A 21,750-nucleotide genomic window follows, 5' to 3' on the forward strand; every position below is an offset into this window, starting at 1 on the left:
AGGTGGTATTACCGTTCCGGATTGCATCCCGGTACGAAATATTCCGGCCATTCCGGCCGGAACGGAACAGATTTAATAACATTGGTTTGTAGCTCAGCCCCCCTCAACCGTCCCTATCCGGCCAGCCCAGGAGGCAAGAGCCCATCAGCACATGCAAACCTTAAAAAAAAAAAGAAAAAAAAAGGAAGAAAACCCAGCAGTAGACTCCAAAAAAAAAAAAAAAAAAAAAAAAAATTCCAGGAGTATCGCATGCAACACTGTTACAGTGAAACCAATAGAGCTGCGGACCTGCTTGCAACCATCGGGCGCTGCCAAGATGAACCTTTTGAAAATCCTCCTTTTGTTGTTATGGAGGCTCTAGAGTCTAGATTATGACACTAATGCTGTAACCCGTTCCACTCGGGCCTCTGTTACTTTTGATTATCAATATAACTCCTCCGTATTTTTACCCAAAAAAAGAAAGACTCCAAAACCAAACGGAAAAGCGAAAAAAAGAAAAAAAAAAGAAAGTGAGAGCCTGAGACGCGAGAGAGTCCAGACAGAGAAAGTGAGACCCGTCCCTGACTCCCTGTCGCATACCCAAACCGGAGGCCCATCTTGCCGCCGCCGCCGCCGCCGCCGGTTGCTCGATCTGCCCAGCCCAGCTTCGTTGCTCCGCTGCTCCAGCCTCCAGCCTTCACAGTTCACAGGTATTAAATTTTGGCTGTGTGTCTACCTTCTTCAGTAAAAAAAAAAATTTTGGCTGCGTGACTGTCTGTGACTCTGTGGGCACATAATAGAAAGTCAAATTTGAAAAAAATTTATTGTGATAATTTTTTCGATTCTCATTAAAACTTTTTTAAAAATAGATTTATTAACGTGTGGCACACATTAATCGATCCCATATTAACCGGGCCCAATAGATTAGTGTATAGGTTGTCTGTTTGTTCTTTGAGACAAGACAATTAGACAAAGATAAATTTATAGGGTCCGTAGTGCACTGTGCTGAGTGCAGCCCACTAAGGGCAATCTGTGCCGCACGCAACAATAAGAAAGTCAATACCCGCACGCTCGGCCAAAACCTCAAACCCCAAACCCCTAAAACCTTAAAACTCTCTCGCTCTCTCAATCTCTTTTATTAGAGAACACTCTCTGCCCTCGAATCTCGCTCCGCGAAGTGAAACCAAAGCAAAGTAATCCTTCCAGCTTCGCATCCCCCGGCAATTCGTACTCGATTTTTTGGTACCACAGAGACAAGATGAAGGAAGAAGACTCGGGCCCACCCAATAGAGAACTGTACGCACTGCTCAACATATCACCGGAGGCCTCCGACGAAGAAATCCGGAAAGCCTATCGCCAATGGGCCCAAATATATCACCCCGACAAATACCAGGAACTCCATGTATGTTACAAACATCAGTTTTAACATTGATTGATTGATTGGTTTCTTTTAACTGAGTTGGAGTGATATTAGTGATTGAAATGCAATGTTGGCTCTAATGGGTGATATAGTGTGTAGTTTGATTTTAGTTTTGTCAGTTCAAATTTGGGTTGAATGGGTTTAAGTGTATTGAATCTGTATTATTTATAAGCTTTAAAAGGTATTTTGTTTAAGAAATTATTGGTGTTTGAGATGGTGTATTATCTGAACTTGTGGAATTGAATTAGGTTAGTGGTGCTATTTTTTCCTCAACTTGTTGAAGTGGTAGGTTGTGAGTGGTGGAAATGAGAGTGGTGTTACTGAAGGGTCCTTGTAAAAGTGATTGTCCACAGCTCACAATCTGCCACTTCAACAAGTTGTGAAGAAAGTTTGTGTTGAATTATGTGTAAAGTTCTTTAGTTATGTAGATTTTATTAAGTGTGGAGAACCTGGCAGACGGGTAGCTGCCATTGAAGTTGTTTGTTTGATGACTTGACTTAGGCATGGTACGTAGGTGGAAGAAACCAACTGATGTGTTTTAGGTATGTTACATTGATCATAACCTTAACAGCTTATTTGGAAAAAGAAAAAAGAGAGGTAGAAATCTGAAACAAATTCCATTTGTCCAATCAAATGTAAGAACTATAGACGGAGAGTATACAGTTACTTCATTGAAATCTGAAGCTCATATGACAAAAAATAGAAAATGAGTCTCATATGTCCTTCAAATGCACATGTGCCCTAATGCCGCTTGTCTATCCCTTGCATATTCACAAAGATGGCTCGTTTTTGATATTTATGAAAGGTGATACCCCAGGTCCTTTTTTTTTTTTTTTTTTTTTTTTTTTTTTAAGTAAAAATAATTGTATTGAAGAAATATTGGTTTTAGCATACCAATGAAATATCGGTTTCAATGAAATTATTACATACAAAAAGTATATTGGTTTTATAAAAGATGTCCTTGAGATGATCAAAATTATAGTGCATCTTTGAAATCATGCATATTGGATTGTCCACTATCATCCAAAGACATCCAAAAGAATAGGGACCCAACAAATTGGGATTTCAGTCTCTCCATAGATAGCATCTGCTCCTCAAAGGTCCTCCAATTTCTCTGTCTCCATTGCCACATCAAATATGGAACTATATTCCATGATCTATTTAGAAAAGTGTTAGATCTTCGATGCCAACATTGGAGCAACCCACACAATTTTAGGCATCACCCATTTTGCTCCCAATACCACACATGCAAAATCCCATAGCTCAATGGCTATTGGAAAATGCAAAAGTAAATGATCTACTTTCTCTCTTCTTCTGTTGCACATATGACAACAATTCAACATAGTCATACCCCATCTTATGAGATTTTCTATCTTAAGGATTTTCACCCAAGTTGCAGTCAATACAAAGACACCCACGTTTCAGGGGTCCTTCACTCTCCAATTTGCTTTCCACAGGAACTTCAACACAGTCATTCCTCTTAACATTTCATATTAAGAGTGAACACTGATACTTCAGTTCTCTCAACTAGTAAGCTGATGGCATCTGTAATGTTTTTTGTACGAACTAATTATCAACTTACATCATGATATCTAATGGCCAAATGGCCTTGTGGCATCTGCTCCCTACCATGGGATTTAGATTGGGGGGTTGGATCCCCTTAGTTACACTTAGCAAAAAAAAAAAAAAAAACTTGCATCATGTTCAGGATCAATTTAGGAGGACCCTATCTCTAGAATATAAGGTTTATGATAGTTTCCACTAGTTATTTCTTTGCTGAGAACTAGAGAAGTTCATATTATCGCCATATCCATTGCTGTTACTACTTTCTATTGCATTACATCCTATTGGAAGGATGCTTTGATTAATAGGCCACCTTTGGTCTTGCTCATCGCAAAAGAAAAAACATTGGTATCTTTAATCCTACTCCCTATTAGTAGCAATTGACGCCTAAAAGGCTAAAACAATAATGGATCAGTTTTAGCCTATTGGTAATTATGTTAAATCCTATTCCCTTCATCCAACAATGAGCATTTTTTTTAATGCTGTTTGTCTTATATCTAGCCAAGAGCCTTGTAACTCAATTGGCACCTCCTAGTATTTCCAGTGGAAACATCCAAGGTTCAAACCCCCCTTCTCTTATTGTTGTAATTATTGAATTATCAAATTTTTTTAATTTTTTTTTTTAAAATTATTTGATCAATCTTATTTCTCTTGAAATCGCTTCAATGTTTTGTTTACTTTTACACACCTTTTCTTAGGGGGTCTACAGCCATTATGTGGCATAGGGGTTACATCCTGTATGCAAAGATATATATATCTAAAAGTTTAAAGTTTATTTTGTTAAAAAAAAAGTTAACATTTTTGAATTTCTACTTTCTATTTTATCCTCTTTTTTTTTTTCTTTTTTTTTTTAAAATTTTTATTTATTTATTGGTAATAAATAAATAAATAAATATATATATATATATATATATATATATAAGTCACCCAAGTATAAAATTTTTATACTTGGAATATGGTCCAGGCATGTTTAACATGGTTAGTCTAGCAGGAACGTAATGCCTGTATTTTTGAAGACAAGGAGAGAACATTAGATTATCTAAAATCTCTCCTCTTTGGTACTCTGTTTCTTTGGGCTCGTGTGTGGGGTTGTACGAATTGTACTTCTTTATCTGACTTCTTAGTCTCTATTTCCTTTAGTTCTATTTCTCAAAAAAAAAAAAAAAAATTTCCTTTAGTTCTTGATTATGTTGTATTTGTTTCTTGTTCAGAGTGTTCACCATCGTGAACATGATGTTCAGTTTTTTTAATAAAAGTATTATTACCTATCAAATTTTATTTATTTATTTTTTTATCCTTATCTTGAGAATTGTGTTCTTTATGAAAATTTTATAGCACCAATAACATAAGGGTGAATTGAAATACATACAAAAAGCTTGAGTTTGCAAGGCAGTACATGGCTACATGCTCCCCCTAAAATTCTCTCTCTCACACACACATATATATATTTAGGATAGAAATTCGTTATAGGATGGAGGGAGGATCTTTACCTCCCTCTATTACTATCAATTGAATTTGTGGTCATGTTTGATTCTTGTTTTGAGGGATTTTCCCCTTTTTATTTTCATTAAAGATTCATTGACAAAATTTTCATTTCAGATGAAAGACATCGCTACAGAGAACTTTCAACGTATATGTGAAGCATATGAAATTTTATCAGACGTAAATAAAAGGCAAATATATGACATTTATGGCATGGAAGGGTTGACTTCTGGTTTGGAGCTTGGTCCAAAGCTGAATAAAGTAGAAGAGCTAAAGGAAGAACTTGAAAGGTTACGGAAAATGAAGGAACAAGAAAAGATCTCAGCACATTTCCGACCTTCTGGTACAATACTGGCAAATATGTCTTTGCCACACCTTCTAAAAGGTGATGGCATCATGCGAGGGTACAGTTCGATCTGAGAAGTTTTATGCCCCTTAGATTTTTTGCTAGTATTAAACTTATGCCCATCCAGGCCATCTCTCTCTCTCTCTCTCTCTCACACACACACACACACACACACACCCCACACACAAACTGGTTTTGTCTTCTTCTATTAGAAATTATTTTCTCGCTCACTAGTTATCTGTATATTTGTGAATCTTGATACATCTTGTTACTTATATTTCTTGGTGGTTGCCTGAGACGCTTTTGATCTTGTTCTAATTTTAAACCATTGGTTCTCGATATCCTCAAAGGCTTTTAATTTCAGGCATTTTAAGATTTTCATAAAGTTTGCTTATTTTAGTGCTTACCTTACTGTTTCAATTGCACACTCATGTCCTTACGCACCTAAATGTCAGAATGGCTATGACAAGTGAAGTTCAGTCTCAAATATCAAAAAACAATGCAATTGCAATTGGTGGAAATTTGGCAGTAAATGGGAATTCTGGGGGTGGAGCTGCTAGTGCTGTGTTCAGGCATCAAATATCTCCCGCTGCTTCTGTAGAATTTATGGCTGCAGCTGGTTTACGGGCACTAGTTGGGGTGCAAACGTCTCGGTAGGGCATGTACTTATGTATTTTATTTGACCTTTTTTGCTGGTTTTCTCGTTTCACTTCACCTTTATATTGTTTCTTTGTTCAGTCAGCTGTCGTCACACTCAACTGCAACAATGGCCCTTGCTGTTTCTTTGAGAGATGGTTCCTTGAATCTTTCCAATTCCTGGACCCGCCAACTTACTGAAACAGCAAATGGAAATGTATGCTTCCTTTTGTTTCAACTTGGCTCATTTTTCCCTTTTTCACTTCATTCGCCATCATATCATGTTCATTAGGGTCTTTACATCTGTATACAATTTAGTTATGGATTCTGTGGGAATTTACTGATTTTCTTGTATCATATGGCATACTTTTATGGAGGAAATGGTACCAAGGAAAAGTAAATGATCCTGCAAAACTTGACAATTTTAACAATGTAATTAACACAGAGGCCATCTTTAGAGGCTGGAAAAAATAGATGTTTGTGTTTTACATTTATATTGTCTTGATTGCGGTCGTTATTATCTTTTGAATATTTTTCTTTGTCACTTTCTCTTTTACAGATACAGCTTGCAGTAGGTCCAGAATCATCTATTGCAGTTGGATGGCAAAAGAAAGAAGAGAAAATGTCTGCAGCTGGAGAAGTGAAGGTGCATCTATGTTTGTTGTTGTTTGAGCATGTTAAAATTTTCTTCCCAGAAAGCTTATTATACTTTTAAAAAAGGGCCATACCATGGAGGCAGAAAAAATATTATAACACACCTGTAAATGTAGAAATTCTTCATACCAGTTTAGAGGTGATGTACACCTTCATCATTCTTATCTTCCATTGACATTTTATGATTCATTGTTAAGCTAAGTTCGTCATAACCCATTTAACTGTCATTTAATTATGTTTAGTTGGGTGTCAAGCATGCAAACCTTGTAACATAATACCTGCTCTGAGAGTTAGACTCGTCTCCATTTTGTTCAATTTCAAAGGCTCAACCTTCTATTTGGTTGCAAAGGGAGCTATGTGAAAACATGCTATTTGTTATTTATTTATCAATGATGGATTCTAGCACTGAGTGACTGAAGTTCAATTGCGTTTCTCTAGTGAGTTCCCAATTCAGAAGATTAATTACAATCTGTAAGTCCAATCCAAAACTATTCAGCTGGGCTCTAACTGGTTCTCCCTAGAGTACTTGCGGGTTCTTGAAAACCAAGAATTTTTCATGTTCTAAATTTAGAAGACAAGACAACTACATAGAGTGCTGATAAAGAACTCTAAGACCTTGGAATTTATGTGAAAGTCCGCTAACTGATCTGCTCTTGAAGATAAGGACTGTTTCTTGGTTTAGGTGACAGTGATAATTGTTTTTCTTCTTCCATGTGCAGTGGGGGAGAGAGTGAGATGCATATGGATATAAAATGCAATGCAACAATAACAAGAGAATTTCTGATAGAAGATATAGATAGTCATAGGTTTGTGACAAGCTATAATGGCCATGTGTGTGACTGAAGGATCACAGCAGATTTGTGACTGAATTTAATAAAAAATGTGATCAGAATTACAAGAAAATGATAGCAGGTAGAGATGAAGGTGATGACAATAGTAGCTTTTGTTGAATGCCCCTTGAAGGAATTGTGGCCTATTATCTTATGTTCAATATATACTTATATAAAACTTAATACACACACACACACACACACACACTTATATATAAAAAAATCTTATGTTCAATATATGACTTTATTTACACTTATCATAAAAGATATGGATTTTTAGCAATTTTTAGCCAATTAATGTAAAAAAGAGGCTTAATTATTTTTCCTTTTGAGTACAATGACGTAGGACACATAGGGAATTTGTCTAGGTGTGATTGTGGTGGGTTTAGCATTAGGAAGAATTGTGGAACTAGGCTTTAGAATTGTTGCAGAAAAGGTTATGGGTTTTGCTAGGAATTAAAAGGTGGTTTGATGAGTATTTAAGGGCTATTTGGTAGAAGAAAGTATGCGGGTTTCATAGGTAAAGAAAGGGCTTCATTTGGGGTTGTAAGGAATAAGGAAAATAGTGGATTTTATGGTGTTCAAGTGCTGTATGCACAGTGCCAAAGAGAGAAACAAACGCAAAAAGGCCTATGTGCTTCTATGCTCAAAAAGCTAAATAACTTTATTAATCAACTCAAAAATTTGCAAAGTTGAAGTTTTTGTTTTTGAAGACTCTATATGAGTGGACTTCTCCGCTCGTATCTTTCTCAGATGAGGGGCTGCTAGATTTTATGGATTCTTTGGACATTAGCTAGTTTTCTTGCCTCTAGCTGATTCTTTTATTTTCTTGTTTTGCACTCTTCCGTTTTCATTTCAGTACATACCCTGTGTATTGGAATAACATTTTTTATTTAATGAATTTTATTTTACCTATATATATGTGTGTGTGTGTATATGCGTGTGTGTGTTTGTGTGTGTGTGTGTGTATAGAGAGAGAGAGAGAGAGTCTTTCTTGTACTAGTAGCGTTAGAATTCCTACTTTGGCCAGTAAACCAAAAACCTAATAAAACACTAACTTGGACTCAAAGAAAATAAACTAATTCGTATCTTCTAGAATTCTAGACTCAGCTAAAGTACCAAAATACCATTAATTCATAGGAATGGAAAAAATTACAGATTTGCCTTGACTACAAAATTGACCATAACTAATAAAATAAAAACCCAAATATTTTTTTTAAACCCTAAAAGATTAATAACTTGACCTTTAAAACCACCTGGGTTTTACTTCAGTTCGGCTTCACATGTGGATCCCATAAAATAATTCTTCATAGGCAAATTTGCAAAGTAATATCAAATCAATCTTCCATGGCTGCATCATTCAATCAGGAGGGATCCTTTATCCTTCTTCTATCTTTATTACATGGACATGGACCAAAGAATCGACTTGAGAAAATATCTACTTGCGACTAGTAAATCTATGATACAACTGGACCCTCATTCATGGCTAGGCTAAGGAATGAATGATCTATTTCATAATATCAAAAATAATATGATATGTAACCGTACCCTGAATATAATATCCTGCTTCTCCTCCCTTATAAGCTCTTCTTCCTTCTCTTTTGTTCAAACCTTTGTGTAGTATTTATTTCCAAAACTGCACAAATTTTTGCAGGCTTTCATTAATTTAGATGCTTACTATCCTTCCTTCCCTTTATTCATTATCAATTCATGCAGTTTGGCACAAGTTCATTTTTGGCATCAGCTCATTACACTCATCGGTTTTCCTCAAAATCTCATGGCCGTATTGTGGGCAAAGTTGGAAGGTATGTGCTTATGATCTGTCTGTGTACTGATTATGCTATATTATTTTCTGTAATGTTGATAAAAGAATCTCTTGTCGATGTTTAGTTTTTCATTTTTGAATTTCTTCCACTTTTAAATATCTTGACAGTTTATTCATTTCTGTATTATATAGATGTGGATTTTTTTTTTTTTTTTTGGTTGCATACCTTGGGATTTTTAACTTTGTGTAAATTTCCTTGTATAATCATGATGGAAACTAAGATGCCTGGGTACGGATATGGATACGAGTATGGGTATAAGGATACAACATTTTTTTTGAAAAACTTTGGGTACGATACATCAGGGATGAACAATATGTTCACAATGATGAACACACTACTTGAAATGAATACATACAAACCAAAAAGAAATGCTAATAGATTGAAGGAAATCACAAATAGAAATATAATGTGTTAAACCCCAAATACAAGACCAAACAAACAAGATCTTAACTAGCAAAGACTTCACCAGATCTAAAGGTCTCTCAATATCTTCAAAAATACCCGTATTATTCCCGCCAAATTAACTACATAAGATGCGCTGGTACCATATCCAAATGCTTGAAAATTGTTTCCCCAACCAATTCTTCCAAGCAAAGAGTAGAGAGGCTACAGTCTTTGCATCACCCGCTAAATCCCAGACAACAAAAAAACTTCACTCCATAAAGCATGTGCAAACTTACAGTGGAGCAAAAGATTGTCCACAGTTTCCCCGTCACATCTACACAAGCAACACCAATTAACAAGGGGCAGCCCCCCAAGATTATCAATAGAAAGAATCCATCCCCATGCTACTGTCCATAAAAAGAGAGACTCCCTTTTGGGTACCTTAATACAGCAGATGATTTTCTAAGGGAAAGAAACAGAAGGAGGCTCTAGTAAAATTTTTTAATAAGAACTCACTTCAAAAACTCTTGTCCGAGTCAAACTGCCTAATCAAGGTATCATCACCCTCAGCCCTAGGCAGCTTGGAATAATGAAGCTCAAAAAAAGTATACACACCCTCCAACTCCCAATCATGAAAAGCTTGTTAAAATTGTATATTCCAACTCCTATTTCCCTCTTCTGATGCAGAAGAAATCAAATTGGAAATCCAAGCTTCTCTAGACACAGAACACGCAAACAGATTTGGATAGAGATCCTTATGGGGATAAACCCACACTTAAGGATCATGCCAGAACCAAATACAATGGCCCTCTCTCACTGCATACACCACATTTCCAAAGAAGCTCCCTGCACCTGCCCTAATTTTCTTCCACATCCCACATCCAACATCCATGATTTCCTCTAACATCTCTAGTACACCAGCCCCCCTCTAGCCTCTCCGTATTTGGATGCTATAACCTGATGCCATAAGCAGTTAACCTCCTTTCTGAAGTGTTGTCCAGTGCTAGAGTTTTGAACCCCACCACCCCCTCCCCCTCCCCCACTATTTACCTAGCAAAAAATAAAAAATTAAAAACGACTAGCGTCATGTCTTTCCTCTCATATTACATAAAATACTGAGAAATTTTCCCTTGTGATTATGCTATTTATTATGTTTTCATTGTAAGGCTATTGACTTCAATCAAATAGTATTTATATCAAAACACATGGGAAATATCATGCTAATTTAGCAATGCAGGAAATTTTGATTGGAGAACTATTTAGAATGATACGAACCAGCTGGCTTACCAAACTGTAGGAAAGTTTCATAAACTGTTGAGGAATAGAGAGGTGCTGAGTCTCAACTTTAAATGTCATACAATTGTCATCAGTATCAGTACAACAGGTTAGGGAAGCAAAATTGCTAGCAACAGGAGTATATATTCTTCTTAAAAATTATATTACTCTAAGGTGGTTTTATTAAATGGACATATTGTCCAATATCCACAAGCATATACTCGTAACTTATATGCATGTATTTTTATCTTATGTGTGTATTTTAGCTTATAGTAAACTGTTTCTCCTTACAAACTGAAATTTTATAATATACCTGAAAGATGATTCTTTATATGAATGACAGTCAAGTGAAGAAAGGATAGATTAATAAACGATCATTTTTCAACTGAAGTTTGGACAAAAGAAGTCTTTGCTGGAGTGATATCATTATGAGCAACAAACACGAATATAATCACTCCAGTTGGGAGAATATGGTTCTGTTAAATTCACAAAATGAAGGTAGTGGTGATGTTGGCTAATAAAAACAGAAGATAAGGTAGTGTTTTTTTTGATAAGTAAGATAAGGTAGTTGTCTCAGACCACGTCATCATTCTGTCCCATTCAACCTGAATGGCAAAGTACAGTATTGTTAGTTAAACCAAAATGTCTTATTAACTACAATTTAATCCATGCTTTGGCCTGTATTTACATCCATGCACCAGAAGTCTACCAGAGGAGGCTAATATCTATTTCAACCAGTTTAGTTGGCAATAAAAAAAAAAAAAAACTTTCTTCTAATTTTGGTGGGAAATGAACACATCTGATTTGGGTTATCTATATCTGAAAAGCCATTTAATGGGCTTTGCCACACAAACATATGTGGTGGCCCTCTATGTTCTCTACTCAACTTACATCAATGATTTGTTTATTTGCTTCTATAAAGGAGTTTCCATGCCATCCATTATTTATACTCCAACAAGGAAATGCTTCCTCTTTAATGATTGTGTTTGTGTGCAAAGTGTAGAGTAAAATCGGGGTTGATGGCAGGCTTAGTTTAGAGTGGTTCCCTGGAGGCTATGCCACTTGTAAGCGGGTATATGTCTAGTAGATGTTCCTTACAGACTTCTCATATTCTTTTATTGACAGCGACTGGTTGTGGTTATGTGTTGATACAATTAATATTTTCTGTCACTGCTTTGTCTTTCATAACTTCAAGTAATCTTTTGGAACTTTCTCTTATGTAAAAATATCTAAATAACTCACAGTATATTCTTAATTTAGATAGTGTCCGATGTGGATTTAATGTCATATGTTCATGACTTGATACGTTATTTTTGCAGCACCACTCTTGAGCTTGAAGTTGGCGGTGGGAGGAAAATATCTAATTTCAGTACTGTCCGCATGTTATATTCAATTGGAATTCAGGTAATTGCAGCTATCTAGGCAGAAAATGAATTTATCATTTCTCCATTGATGCCTATGCATTTTTATCTGTTGCTTCTACTTGGTGAAATGCCTGTTATTTAGGAAGCCAGGATGAACTATGCATGTGGTTGCTTGGATGTATTGGGTAATTTCCAGATATATCATGCAACCGATGCTAGTTCATCATAAATTTTCTCAATTAGATGCTTATTTGGATTTTACTAGAAGAAAAAGAAGACAGCGAGGGGTTTTCTGCAAGTACCTAGCTGTTTATCTAGTGACTTAATGGCAAACTTTTGTACGTGAATACAACAACACGAAAGCCTTTGTCTTAAAACTATGGGGTTGGCAATAAATAGTGAATAGACTAATCAAAGAAGTTCACTTGTATTCTTCTCCACCATTCTATCCTATTCAAAATTACTTATCAAATTTATAAAAAAAATTATATGAGGACAAGATGCTCTGGAGCATGTGCAAAGATGGTCTTGATGGCCATTTTAGTGTTAGTTCTTTCTATGAGATGATGAGAGGTCTTGGTTGCTTGGATTTCCCTCAAAAGGTTAATTGACGAATAAAAATTCTAACTAAAAGTGGCATTTTTTTCATGGTTTGTGACTTGGTGGAAAGTCCTACTATAGATAAATTTGATGAAAAGGGGTATAATGCTGGAAGAGCAAGACTTAGGTATAGTATTTAGGTGCTGTTTCTTAGGTTCCCCTCTTAAGATTCTGCCATATGACTTTTTTCTCATGAGATGAAAATGTATTTTTTAATTAAGCAAGCACATTGCAAAATCTTAAAAGGAGAACCTAAGGAACAACACTTAAGGTATTATATATAAGTTTTGTCCATGCTGGAAAATTGGAGTGTTTTGTGTAAAAAGTAACAAGAAAACTGTGGAACACTTGCTGCTTCATTGTCTAGTGGCTATGGAATTATGGATTCATATTTCTAGCTTTTGGATCAAATTGGATGATGCCTAAGACTGAAGCATATGTTGCAATGTTGGCGAAGAAGGCCAAAGTCTTCCAGAAGTACAGTATGGAATACAGTTCCTAGATGTTTAATGTGGTATATTTGGAGGGAGAGGAATAGGAGAATTTTTGAAGGTGAAGAAGTTTCTTTTGTGGGGTTTATTTTATAGGATCCTTATTCTTTTGGATGTCTTTGAATCCAAGTTTATGACTTTATTGAAGCTCTGGTTATGTAATTCTACGAAGAGTTTTAGGGAATACAACCTGTATACTTATTTGATTTGTAGTTGTACATATGTATCTTTGTTAATAATAATAATAATAATATATATTCCTATAAAAAAAGGTTGGGTAAGGAGTTTGAACCTGTGGGGTGAAGCCATTCACTAGATATTTCAAAGACCACTGTGGTATGGTTCTTTTACATAACCTTTGTTAAGCAGTTGAGGTTGGGTAAGGAGTTTGATCCTGGAAGGTGACCCATCTGTCCGTTGTGCAATTTACCTATTAAAATCTTATGTAATATTGGGGATGTTTTTGAATATTGGTGTTGGGCCAATGGTCTTTGGACCAAAGGGCATCTTTTTATTTTTATTTTTTATTCCTTTAATGTTTTTCCTATAGTCTAACAAAGATGAAATATCCTTTTAATTGCCTTTTTTTTTGGAGTTTATAAAAGCTCTCCTTTAATTTCATGCATTTATTCGCTCGCTCAGTTTTTGGTTTCAGCTGTCAAATGTTTTCTTTGTAAAGCAGGTGTGTTATCTTATTCTCTTTTGTTATGTTTGCAGGGTATATTTTGGAAATTTGAATTGCATCGTGGCGGCCAAAAGTTAATTATTCCTGTAAGAATATTCTCACTCTTTCTCTTATTTCACTTCAAAATGCACCCATATTCATCCATTCCTGTAAGAATAGGATGGATAGAGTGAAAAGCTATTAGAACCTTTTTGGCTTATGTCTTTCTAATCTGTTGTTGATGGGCTACATCTTGCAGATTCTACTCTCTAGGCATTTCAATCCTGTGTTTGCAACTGGAGCATTCATACTTCCAACATCACTTTACTTTGTACTCAAGGTTATTGCACATTGCAAACTCTTTATTGTTTTCCTTTTTATTCATGCCAAAAGGATAAGTGAAAGGATGCGTTTATTGATTATTCTTTACAAAGGCTATTAGAGTTAAGCTGTACATAAAAGCTAAAAGCTAAAAACTGATGCCAAACCGACTCTTATACTGAGTTGAAACTAGTAACAATTTGTAAAATTACAAGGTTTAGCAGAAAAAGTGATTTGTTCCAATTGTTAGCTTTTCTTGTGATTTGTTAAAATTGAATAAAATTCAGTCCTCGGAACAAATGTAAGAAATTAATGTTTGGATTAACCATGCTTTTGTTCCTCCAAACTTGTTGATTTTTCTATCTGGTCCTTATTATTCTAGTTGCAACAATGTTGCCCATCATTTCGTTCTTCTATCCAAATTCAAGCTAAGTAACTTGGACTAGATTGCTGATATGGCAATTGATTACCATGTCACATGCAATGTCAACTAAGAATTCTCAAATTTCTTTCTTTTTGTTTGTGCTTAAGGATAATTTTTTAATAAACAGAAACTCCTCTCTCTCTTCCAAGACCTCTCTCAGCCCCCTCAGCTAAAGCCCCAAGATTGGAAGAACAAGAAGCCCAAAACAAACTCTCCAACTAGCTAAAAAATCAACAAACCTTCTAGGTATCACCCACTGAACCCCAAAAAGTGCAAAGACCATATCGCATAATTCCTTGGCAATGGCATAATGTAGCAGCAAATTATCTTGAGTCTCTCCAGCCCCCTTCCACATTCGACACTAACTCACAAGAATAATATGATGCTTTCTCAAGTTATCTACTCTTAGAATTTTCCCCAAAGAAGCAACCCAAGTAAAAAGGGCCGTTTGAAGTTGGGACTTTTGGCTTCCAAATAGTTTTCCAAGGGAACATCTCCACTCCTGTAGGAACTAGTGCTGTGCAATCATTCTCTTTCTTGATAGATGGGCTGTCAGCTTTGCGAAACCAATCATTCTCTTCCTTTCTTGAATTTATTGATTTATGTAATTTTTATACTTGATTTGTTTGACCCCTGTACACTTCCTGTGTACTAGGGCATCCCTTTCTTGATATCAATAAATCTTATTACTTATCAAAAAAACTAGTGCTCTGCAATAAGATCTAACCTCAAAACCCTTCTAAATAGACGGTTTCTAGCACATCTTATCCTCTTCACCATCTCGGACTGCTATTGAATACAATAAATCCATTAACAGCTAGAGTGACTCAAATTCCAAAAATGTTGTTATTTAAGTATCCTCCTTAAATAACATCTTATCCTCTTCATCATATCTCAAGACCCACTAAGTGCGTGTATAACTACAAATAAAAAAATGTCACAAAATCTGCTGGCAGAATTGTTGTGGTGACTATCTGCTGTCTCTTTTTCGTATTCATATGGATCTCTTGGGATTGGTTTATTCTGACTCATTTGGGAGGGTGGGGAACAACATTGGTATACTGTTGAACAGCTGACTCTGTATAAATGAGCTGGAATCATGGATGTTCAACTGACCAGAAACTCAATGTTATTTGTCCTAATAATATAGCTTCTAGTCCCAAGGCAGGTAGGCTACAGGTTGCTTTGTTTTTCAAAAAAGTGACAATTTTCTTACAACTTCAATGTAGCTGAACTAATTTTTTGCCTTATCTTGCTACTCTCCACTATTTAGCTGCCATTTTAGTGCTGTTTTCAGATTAAAAAATTCTAGCATTTAGGCTATCTATTAATGTGATTTACATGGCTTTCCCAATGGCTAGTGATGTTCTTTAGTTGCTCCTTATTCTAGATTCTATCCAGAGTTCCATATTCACCATTAATTGTATTATATGGTCTCACAATTCATAAGTGGGATATGTAAATGTGTGGAGAGATGGAAGTTTTGTATTAATTATTTATCTGCAAATTTGTGCTAATTTTGTGTCCTTTGCTTGCATGCAGAAATTCGTTTTTAAACCTTATTACCTTAAAAGGGAAAAACAGAAGGCTTTAGAGAATGTAGAAAAAACTTCTGCCAAGGTATGAGTTACTTTACTATTGTTTGTCTAGATACAACTTCTGATTGATCAGTTTTTCTTGTATGGACATGCATGTAGATGCAAACCTTTATAATGCATGGTCTGCCATCTTGCACGTTTGTAGGAGTATATAGATCTCTCTCTGCATAGCATGTAAATAGAACAATGAAAAATGGTCATGGTATTTTATAGATAGCAAAATGTGCGGATGAGACATGCATGCAGTTGCAAACTTTTATAATTGAAAGTCAAGCTGAATCACTACCTGAACAGAACCCAAGTAACTTGCTGGGAGTATGGCTCATTTCTAGCCTTAAACAAAGACAAACTTCTTAACCCATTGCAAACTAGTAGATCGAAGCCTTTGAAACTTTCACCTTAGCTTGATTTCAAATTGACCCTAAATTTTTTTAGTTTGGGCACATTTACTAAGCAGTTAGGTAGGCATATAAGCCATTCAGATTTGGTGCCACAAACTTAGTAAACCTGGATCTGAAATTATTCTGTACTAGGAGCTGGGTCATTGTGTTCAACCAGTGGGTTATTGACTTATTGGTCAAATCGCAAGGTTAATTACAAATAAAAAATATTTTATATAAAAAAAATGAAATAGATATAAAAATAAGTTTGAGAAGTCATAAAATATATATGTGTTAGCTCTTTGGCTGTGAAGTAGTGTCAAACCAAAATACCTAACAAGTGTTAGCTCTTCCTAAAAAAGATGTGATCCAGTCGCACCTTTCAATATGCCTACCTTGTTATGACTTCACTCCAGTCACTATCCCTGCCTTCAACATCTCCCTCCTTAAGGTTAAAGAATTAGGGTAACAACTTCAGGCATGGCATTTCCCATAGTATGACAAAAGGTGTGTACAAGGCCCGGGAACAAATGTACCACTGTATGGCTACTAGTGATTCCGGCTTCATGTAGGCGAGTTGTACCCTACAATCCAAATTGAGAATGGGTTTTTTGGGGTTAGCTCACCCTCACGGGATCTCCTTGCAAATGAAATTCAGCTCATTTAGTAAACAAGTGAGCCCAATGAGCTATGCCTCTCTTTTGTATTTTGTTATTGATTTTTTTTTCCTAAAGGACATGGGAGCAGCTCAGCTTGTTTGATAGCCTACTCCATATAATTAACCAAGGAGGTTATGTGGATATTACAAATATGTGCTTAGATTCCTATTTCAATATCTTCTTCCCACGTCTTTGACCTTTCTCTATTGTTTTCCTTCTGAAGGTCCACCTGAACATAGAAAGTATATGTATTTATGTGTGTGTGTGAAACAAAAATGCTCTGAAAAATGTTTATTTTCTATATTTAAAAGTATAGAACATGCATTAAACGTTTTCCATAGTATACAAATTATACTTCAATTTGACCATACTAAATGTGCTCTAATACTTTTATTGGCAATATAATTGTTTATTGTGCCAATTAGTTCCATGTTTTATCATTTATCATTAAACATCAATATTTTCATCTTTTTATTGTAATTTTAAATTTTTTTTCTTTGATCTACTAAGCTTTTCCTATAATTTGGATGATTAGAGCTTAATGTCATGTAATATATAAGTAGTTAAGTACATATATATTGAAAATTTTAATTTAATGGTATGACTTAATCTGAGCAGTCTTTCCCTCTTTCACGATTCTTTTAACTTAGAAAAAAAATTAAATCATTTTAGTTATTTAAATTATATGAAACAATAGATAATTTACTTACTATTGGGGTTCAAATGATAACCCATTGGTAATGGTATTCTTTGTAGTGTCCCATGTCTATGGTTTGAACCTCACCTCCTCCCTCACATGGCCTCCCCCCACTATCTACCTATCAAAAACAAATTTATTTGTTATTTTTCTCTTCTTTTTTTATTCTAGCCAAGTGAATGAAGGAATATAATAAACATATCAAATGATTGGGCATAAGCACAAGGATACTTGAGTTTCTAGGGTTGAGCCAGTAGTCCTTTTAACACCTTATTTTTTCTTCTCATCAGAGTTATTTCTTTTCCTTCATTTACTTATTGGTATTTTGATAGAAAACATAGCCAAAATTTTGGGAAAAAATATATTAAATATATGATATACCTAATGAGTTGGTTTTTTAATAATATCTTATGAAATTATACTTAGGTCTTGAATTTTTCATTTTAATCCGTAATATATAAATGATTTTTTTTTTTTTTTTTTTTTTTTTTTTTTTTTTTTTTTACGTTAAAATTTCAAAACGTTTTTATAACTTTGAACTGAATTAAACCCATATGTGTGCTTGTCGTATATATCCCAATCTGGCTGTTACTAACTATATATATATTAAATATAGGGGTGTCAATGTTCGACCCAACCTGCGAACACGACACAAACCCGACACGGGTTTTTTCGGGTTAGGGTTGGACCTGAATGAGTTTGGGTCATAAACGGGTTGACTCGAAAGCAACACGATAAAAAACGTGTCATAAGCAGGTCAACTCGCATAACCCGCAATAGACACGTTTGACACGCCAATTTATTTGTGTCAACCCGAAATGACCCACTTAATACAACCCGTTTAACTCATTTAACAAATAAATATTTATTTTATTTTAGATTTGTCAAATACCTTTTATATCCAACATATATTTTAAATTTAAAAAGAAAAGTGAGTAATTACAAAAATTTAATATTATGCAAGTTGAAATGGATTGGATTGTGTTACATTCGTGTCAACCCAACACGACTCGTTTATTAAGCATGTCAAATGGGTTGGGTCAGGTTAACTCGCCTTATTAACAGGTCGGGTTAGGGTTGAAGGATCATGACACAATTATTAAATGGGTCGGGTTAGGGTTGAGCCATTTAGTCGAAAACCCCTACCTTGACACGACACGAACCCGACACGCTAACCCGAATTGACACCCCTAATTAAACAGTGATATCTTGGTGAGTAGATGATGCAGGTTTCTATATCACGTACTGTATGGCACGATTTTAGAAGTTGACTTCCAACCATCTCCTCAATCCTATTTAAAACAACTTTTCTAACCATACACATTGGAGTGCCCAAAAAGAGAGCACAGTACTCCACAAGGAATTGGTAGCTGCATTACCTTCGCCCCTCATACCATTCTACGTGTATTTAGAAACCTGATTCATCTACTCAGCAAGTGATCAATATTTAACTTCAGCAAAAAAAAGTGATCAATATTTAATATTTTATTCTTGTGATCTTAGAAAACAAAGGGGAAAATCAATATTCATTCCCTATTTAATGAAAGTTATATAGACAAGGAAAACTGATTCCCTTTTAAAGTTTAAGAGACCAGCACTATAGTATTATGGATATGTGGTGAAGAACAATTCTGTTATCTAACCATGAAAATTTCTGATACATGAGGACCTATATTTTCAATACTTTTTTTTAATAAGTACTAAAAATATATTATAAAAAGAAGAAAGGTGTCACTTGAGTATACAGGGAGTATACATCAGGAACAAAGTACAAATTGAGAGTATAAAGTACAAAAGTCCATAAACCCATGAACTGAAAATAAATCATGAATTGAAGAGAAAGAATGACAGCCTAACACTGCAACCTAGTCCAGAAGAGTCTTGAAAAAGAAAAGTTTGAGATCTGAACTATTTTCTCCAAGTCCTCAAAATGCCAGTTATTCCTCTTCCACTTAATGCACCACATCAAACAATGAGGGACAACCATCCAAATAGCACTATTCTAATGTCGCCCAAACTTTCCTTGCCAACAAGCCAACAGCTCCTCCACCGTCTTCAGCCTAACACAGTGATTGCCAAACAAGGTAAACACTAGACCACAAATCAGAAGCAAAAGAGCAATGGATAAGGAGGTGGTCTACTGATTCCCCATTCCTTTTACACATGCAACACCAATTCAAAATCAAAATCACCCATTTCCGAAGATTATCAATAGTCAAAATATTCCCCAAAGCTGCAGTCCAGACCAAAAAAGCAACTCTAGAAGGGACCTTTGGCTTCCAAACAGTCTTCCAAGGGAAAGACTGATCAATACTTTTTGTCAGAACCTGATAGTAGAAACAAACTGTAAAACCTCTTCCGATAGCAGGTTTCCAACAAATCTTATCATCCCCAACTCCTCTCAAAGACATCCCATAGATTCTATCCATGAAATTGTAGAAGGATTCCAATTCCCAATCTTGAGTGGCTCTTACAAAAATTAAATCGCAGAAAAGAACACCATTTGGGAACTTCATCACATCAGCCACATAGGCCTCCATATTTCAACTAATGGCAAATAGTTCTGGATAGCTCAAACTCAAAGTATGTTAGGTAGGAGTTTCAAATGGAAGAAGTCTTTGTGTTTACTAATTAGGTTCTCAATATTTGCAAATGTTAAGACTTCTAAGTTTATATTGTGTTTCTCTGTGTGTGTTTTCTGATTTTGGTCGGACAAGGTGAGTTTCACTTGTTCTTTTCTTTAGCCTTGTTCAAAAATGTTGAGTGATTGTACTTATTTTAGTCCCTGTTATGTGTAGGTTCAAGAGGCAAGAGCAGCAGCGGAGAAAGCTCAGAAGTTACTACAGAATGTGGCCAATAGGAAAAGAAATAGGCAATTAGAAACAAACGGATTGGTTATTACTAGAGCATTGTATGGAAATGGTACTGCTTTGAGTAGAAATGATGAATCAAGGGAAACACAACATGAATTGACTTCACAAGTCTTGGATGTTACACTTCCTCTAAATTTCCTTGTTAGTGAGTCCGGACAACTCAAGGTATTTCTCCTTCAAGTGCTGTTTTTGCTTGTCTATGTTGTTATGAATCCAATTTTGTATTAGTACATACTGATGCCAAAAGTTGAAATACTCTGATAAGTTAGCATATATTTGTTGCATGTATCAAGGAGTGAACTTCTGAGCATCTACTTTATTAACAAGCCAAAGGGCATTTTGTTATAACCTGTCCAGATCCCTTCTAAGGTTCTTAATCCAAGTTGCATAATTTCAGACTGAACCTTTCCAACTCATTCCCCAAATCATAATTTCCATTTGGTCTATGGTATTAACTCTATCATCTCATCCTACTTGTAGATTCCTTCATATAGTGAACAGAGAGAATCCTTGACCTCATTTTTAAACCTAAAGTTTAATCCAGTGATTAAAAGTAACTAAAAAATTATGATTTTGATAGCTTCTTAAAACACATTTTGAGTCTTTACCATATATTCTTAGGAGTTTGCTAAAGCCAGACATAGACTAAAGTAAATTATGACCGTCTGCCAGTCCATTTTAATCCACTATGCATTTCACTTCATACTCAAAATATCCTTTGGTTTTTATATTTTTCATATCCCATTTCTGTTATTGTAGCTGCATGAGGGTGTGAAGAAGTCAGGCATCATGGGCTTTTGTGATCCATGTCCTGGAGAACCTAAGCAGCTGCATGTGGAGTACACCTACAGAGGCAGGAGATATCAGGTATGAATGACAGTTTCTCTTTTGTTGTAAGCAACTAAAAAAGGTGTTGATGAAGGTTAGGTCTTGTATTTACTAACTTGAAATTTGTGAATCAGGTGGTCGTTGATGATTATGAAGAGCTGCTAATACCCCAGGAATCACATGTAATCTAATTTTTTTTCTTTTTTCTTTTTCATGGTGAACTAAAAGCACCATTGGTCTATACTTGCAATGGCTCTTTCTATTTGTAATTTTTTGTCGAAGGCAGTTTTTGTTGCCTTTAGGCACGTCTCATGGACACGAGATTTAACTTCGAAGTGATTCCCACTCTCGAAGCAAGCAATGCAAGAATTGGAATTGGAGTTGGCATGAGATTTAACTTCGAAGTGATTCCCACTTTTGAAGCAAGCAATGCAAGAATTGGAATTGGAGTTTAAA

The 21,750-nt window shown here is 35.4% G+C and overlaps 1 protein-coding gene across 2 annotated transcripts; it reads left to right on the forward strand.

Moving 5' to 3' along the window:
• The first annotated feature begins 274 nt into the window (after positions 1–274).
• On the forward strand, positions 275–21,750 carry LOC115971382 (chaperone protein dnaJ 13). 2 transcript variants are annotated; one of them, XM_031091276.1, is made up of 13 exons: positions 275–689; positions 4,562–4,848; positions 5,246–5,443; positions 5,529–5,643; positions 5,986–6,072; positions 8,627–8,715; positions 11,715–11,799; positions 13,568–13,621; positions 13,774–13,854; positions 15,802–15,879; positions 20,392–20,631; positions 21,226–21,333; positions 21,429–21,750. In XM_031091276.1, the coding sequence occupies exons 2-13, from the start codon at positions 4,562–4,564 to the stop codon at positions 21,483–21,485; spliced, it is 1,479 nt and encodes a 492-aa protein (XP_030947136.1). In that variant the 5' UTR covers positions 275–689; the 3' UTR covers positions 21,486–21,750. The 2 variants fall into 2 exon arrangements, with proteins under 2 accessions (XP_030947136.1, XP_030947135.1); XM_031091275.1 differs by lacking the exon at positions 275–689 and adding an exon at positions 945–1,381.

The sequence above is a fragment of the Quercus lobata genome, chromosome 12 (assembly GCF_001633185.2).
Source record: "Quercus lobata isolate SW786 chromosome 12, ValleyOak3.0 Primary Assembly, whole genome shotgun sequence".
Lineage (NCBI taxonomy): Eukaryota > Viridiplantae > Streptophyta > Magnoliopsida > Fagales > Fagaceae > Quercus > Quercus lobata.

Coding starts and splice junctions, on each gene's coding strand:
- LOC115971382 (XM_031091275.1), top strand. CDS start 1,238: ATGAAGGAAGAAGACTCGGGCCCACCCAATAGAGAACTGTACGCACTG. Junction 5,644..5,985: donor CTGAAACAGCAAATGGAAAT/GTATGCTTCCTT, acceptor TCTCTTTTACAG/ATACAGCTTGCAGTAGGTCC. Junction 11,800..13,567: donor TATATTCAATTGGAATTCAG/GTAATTGCAGCT, acceptor TTATGTTTGCAG/GGTATATTTTGGAAATTTGA.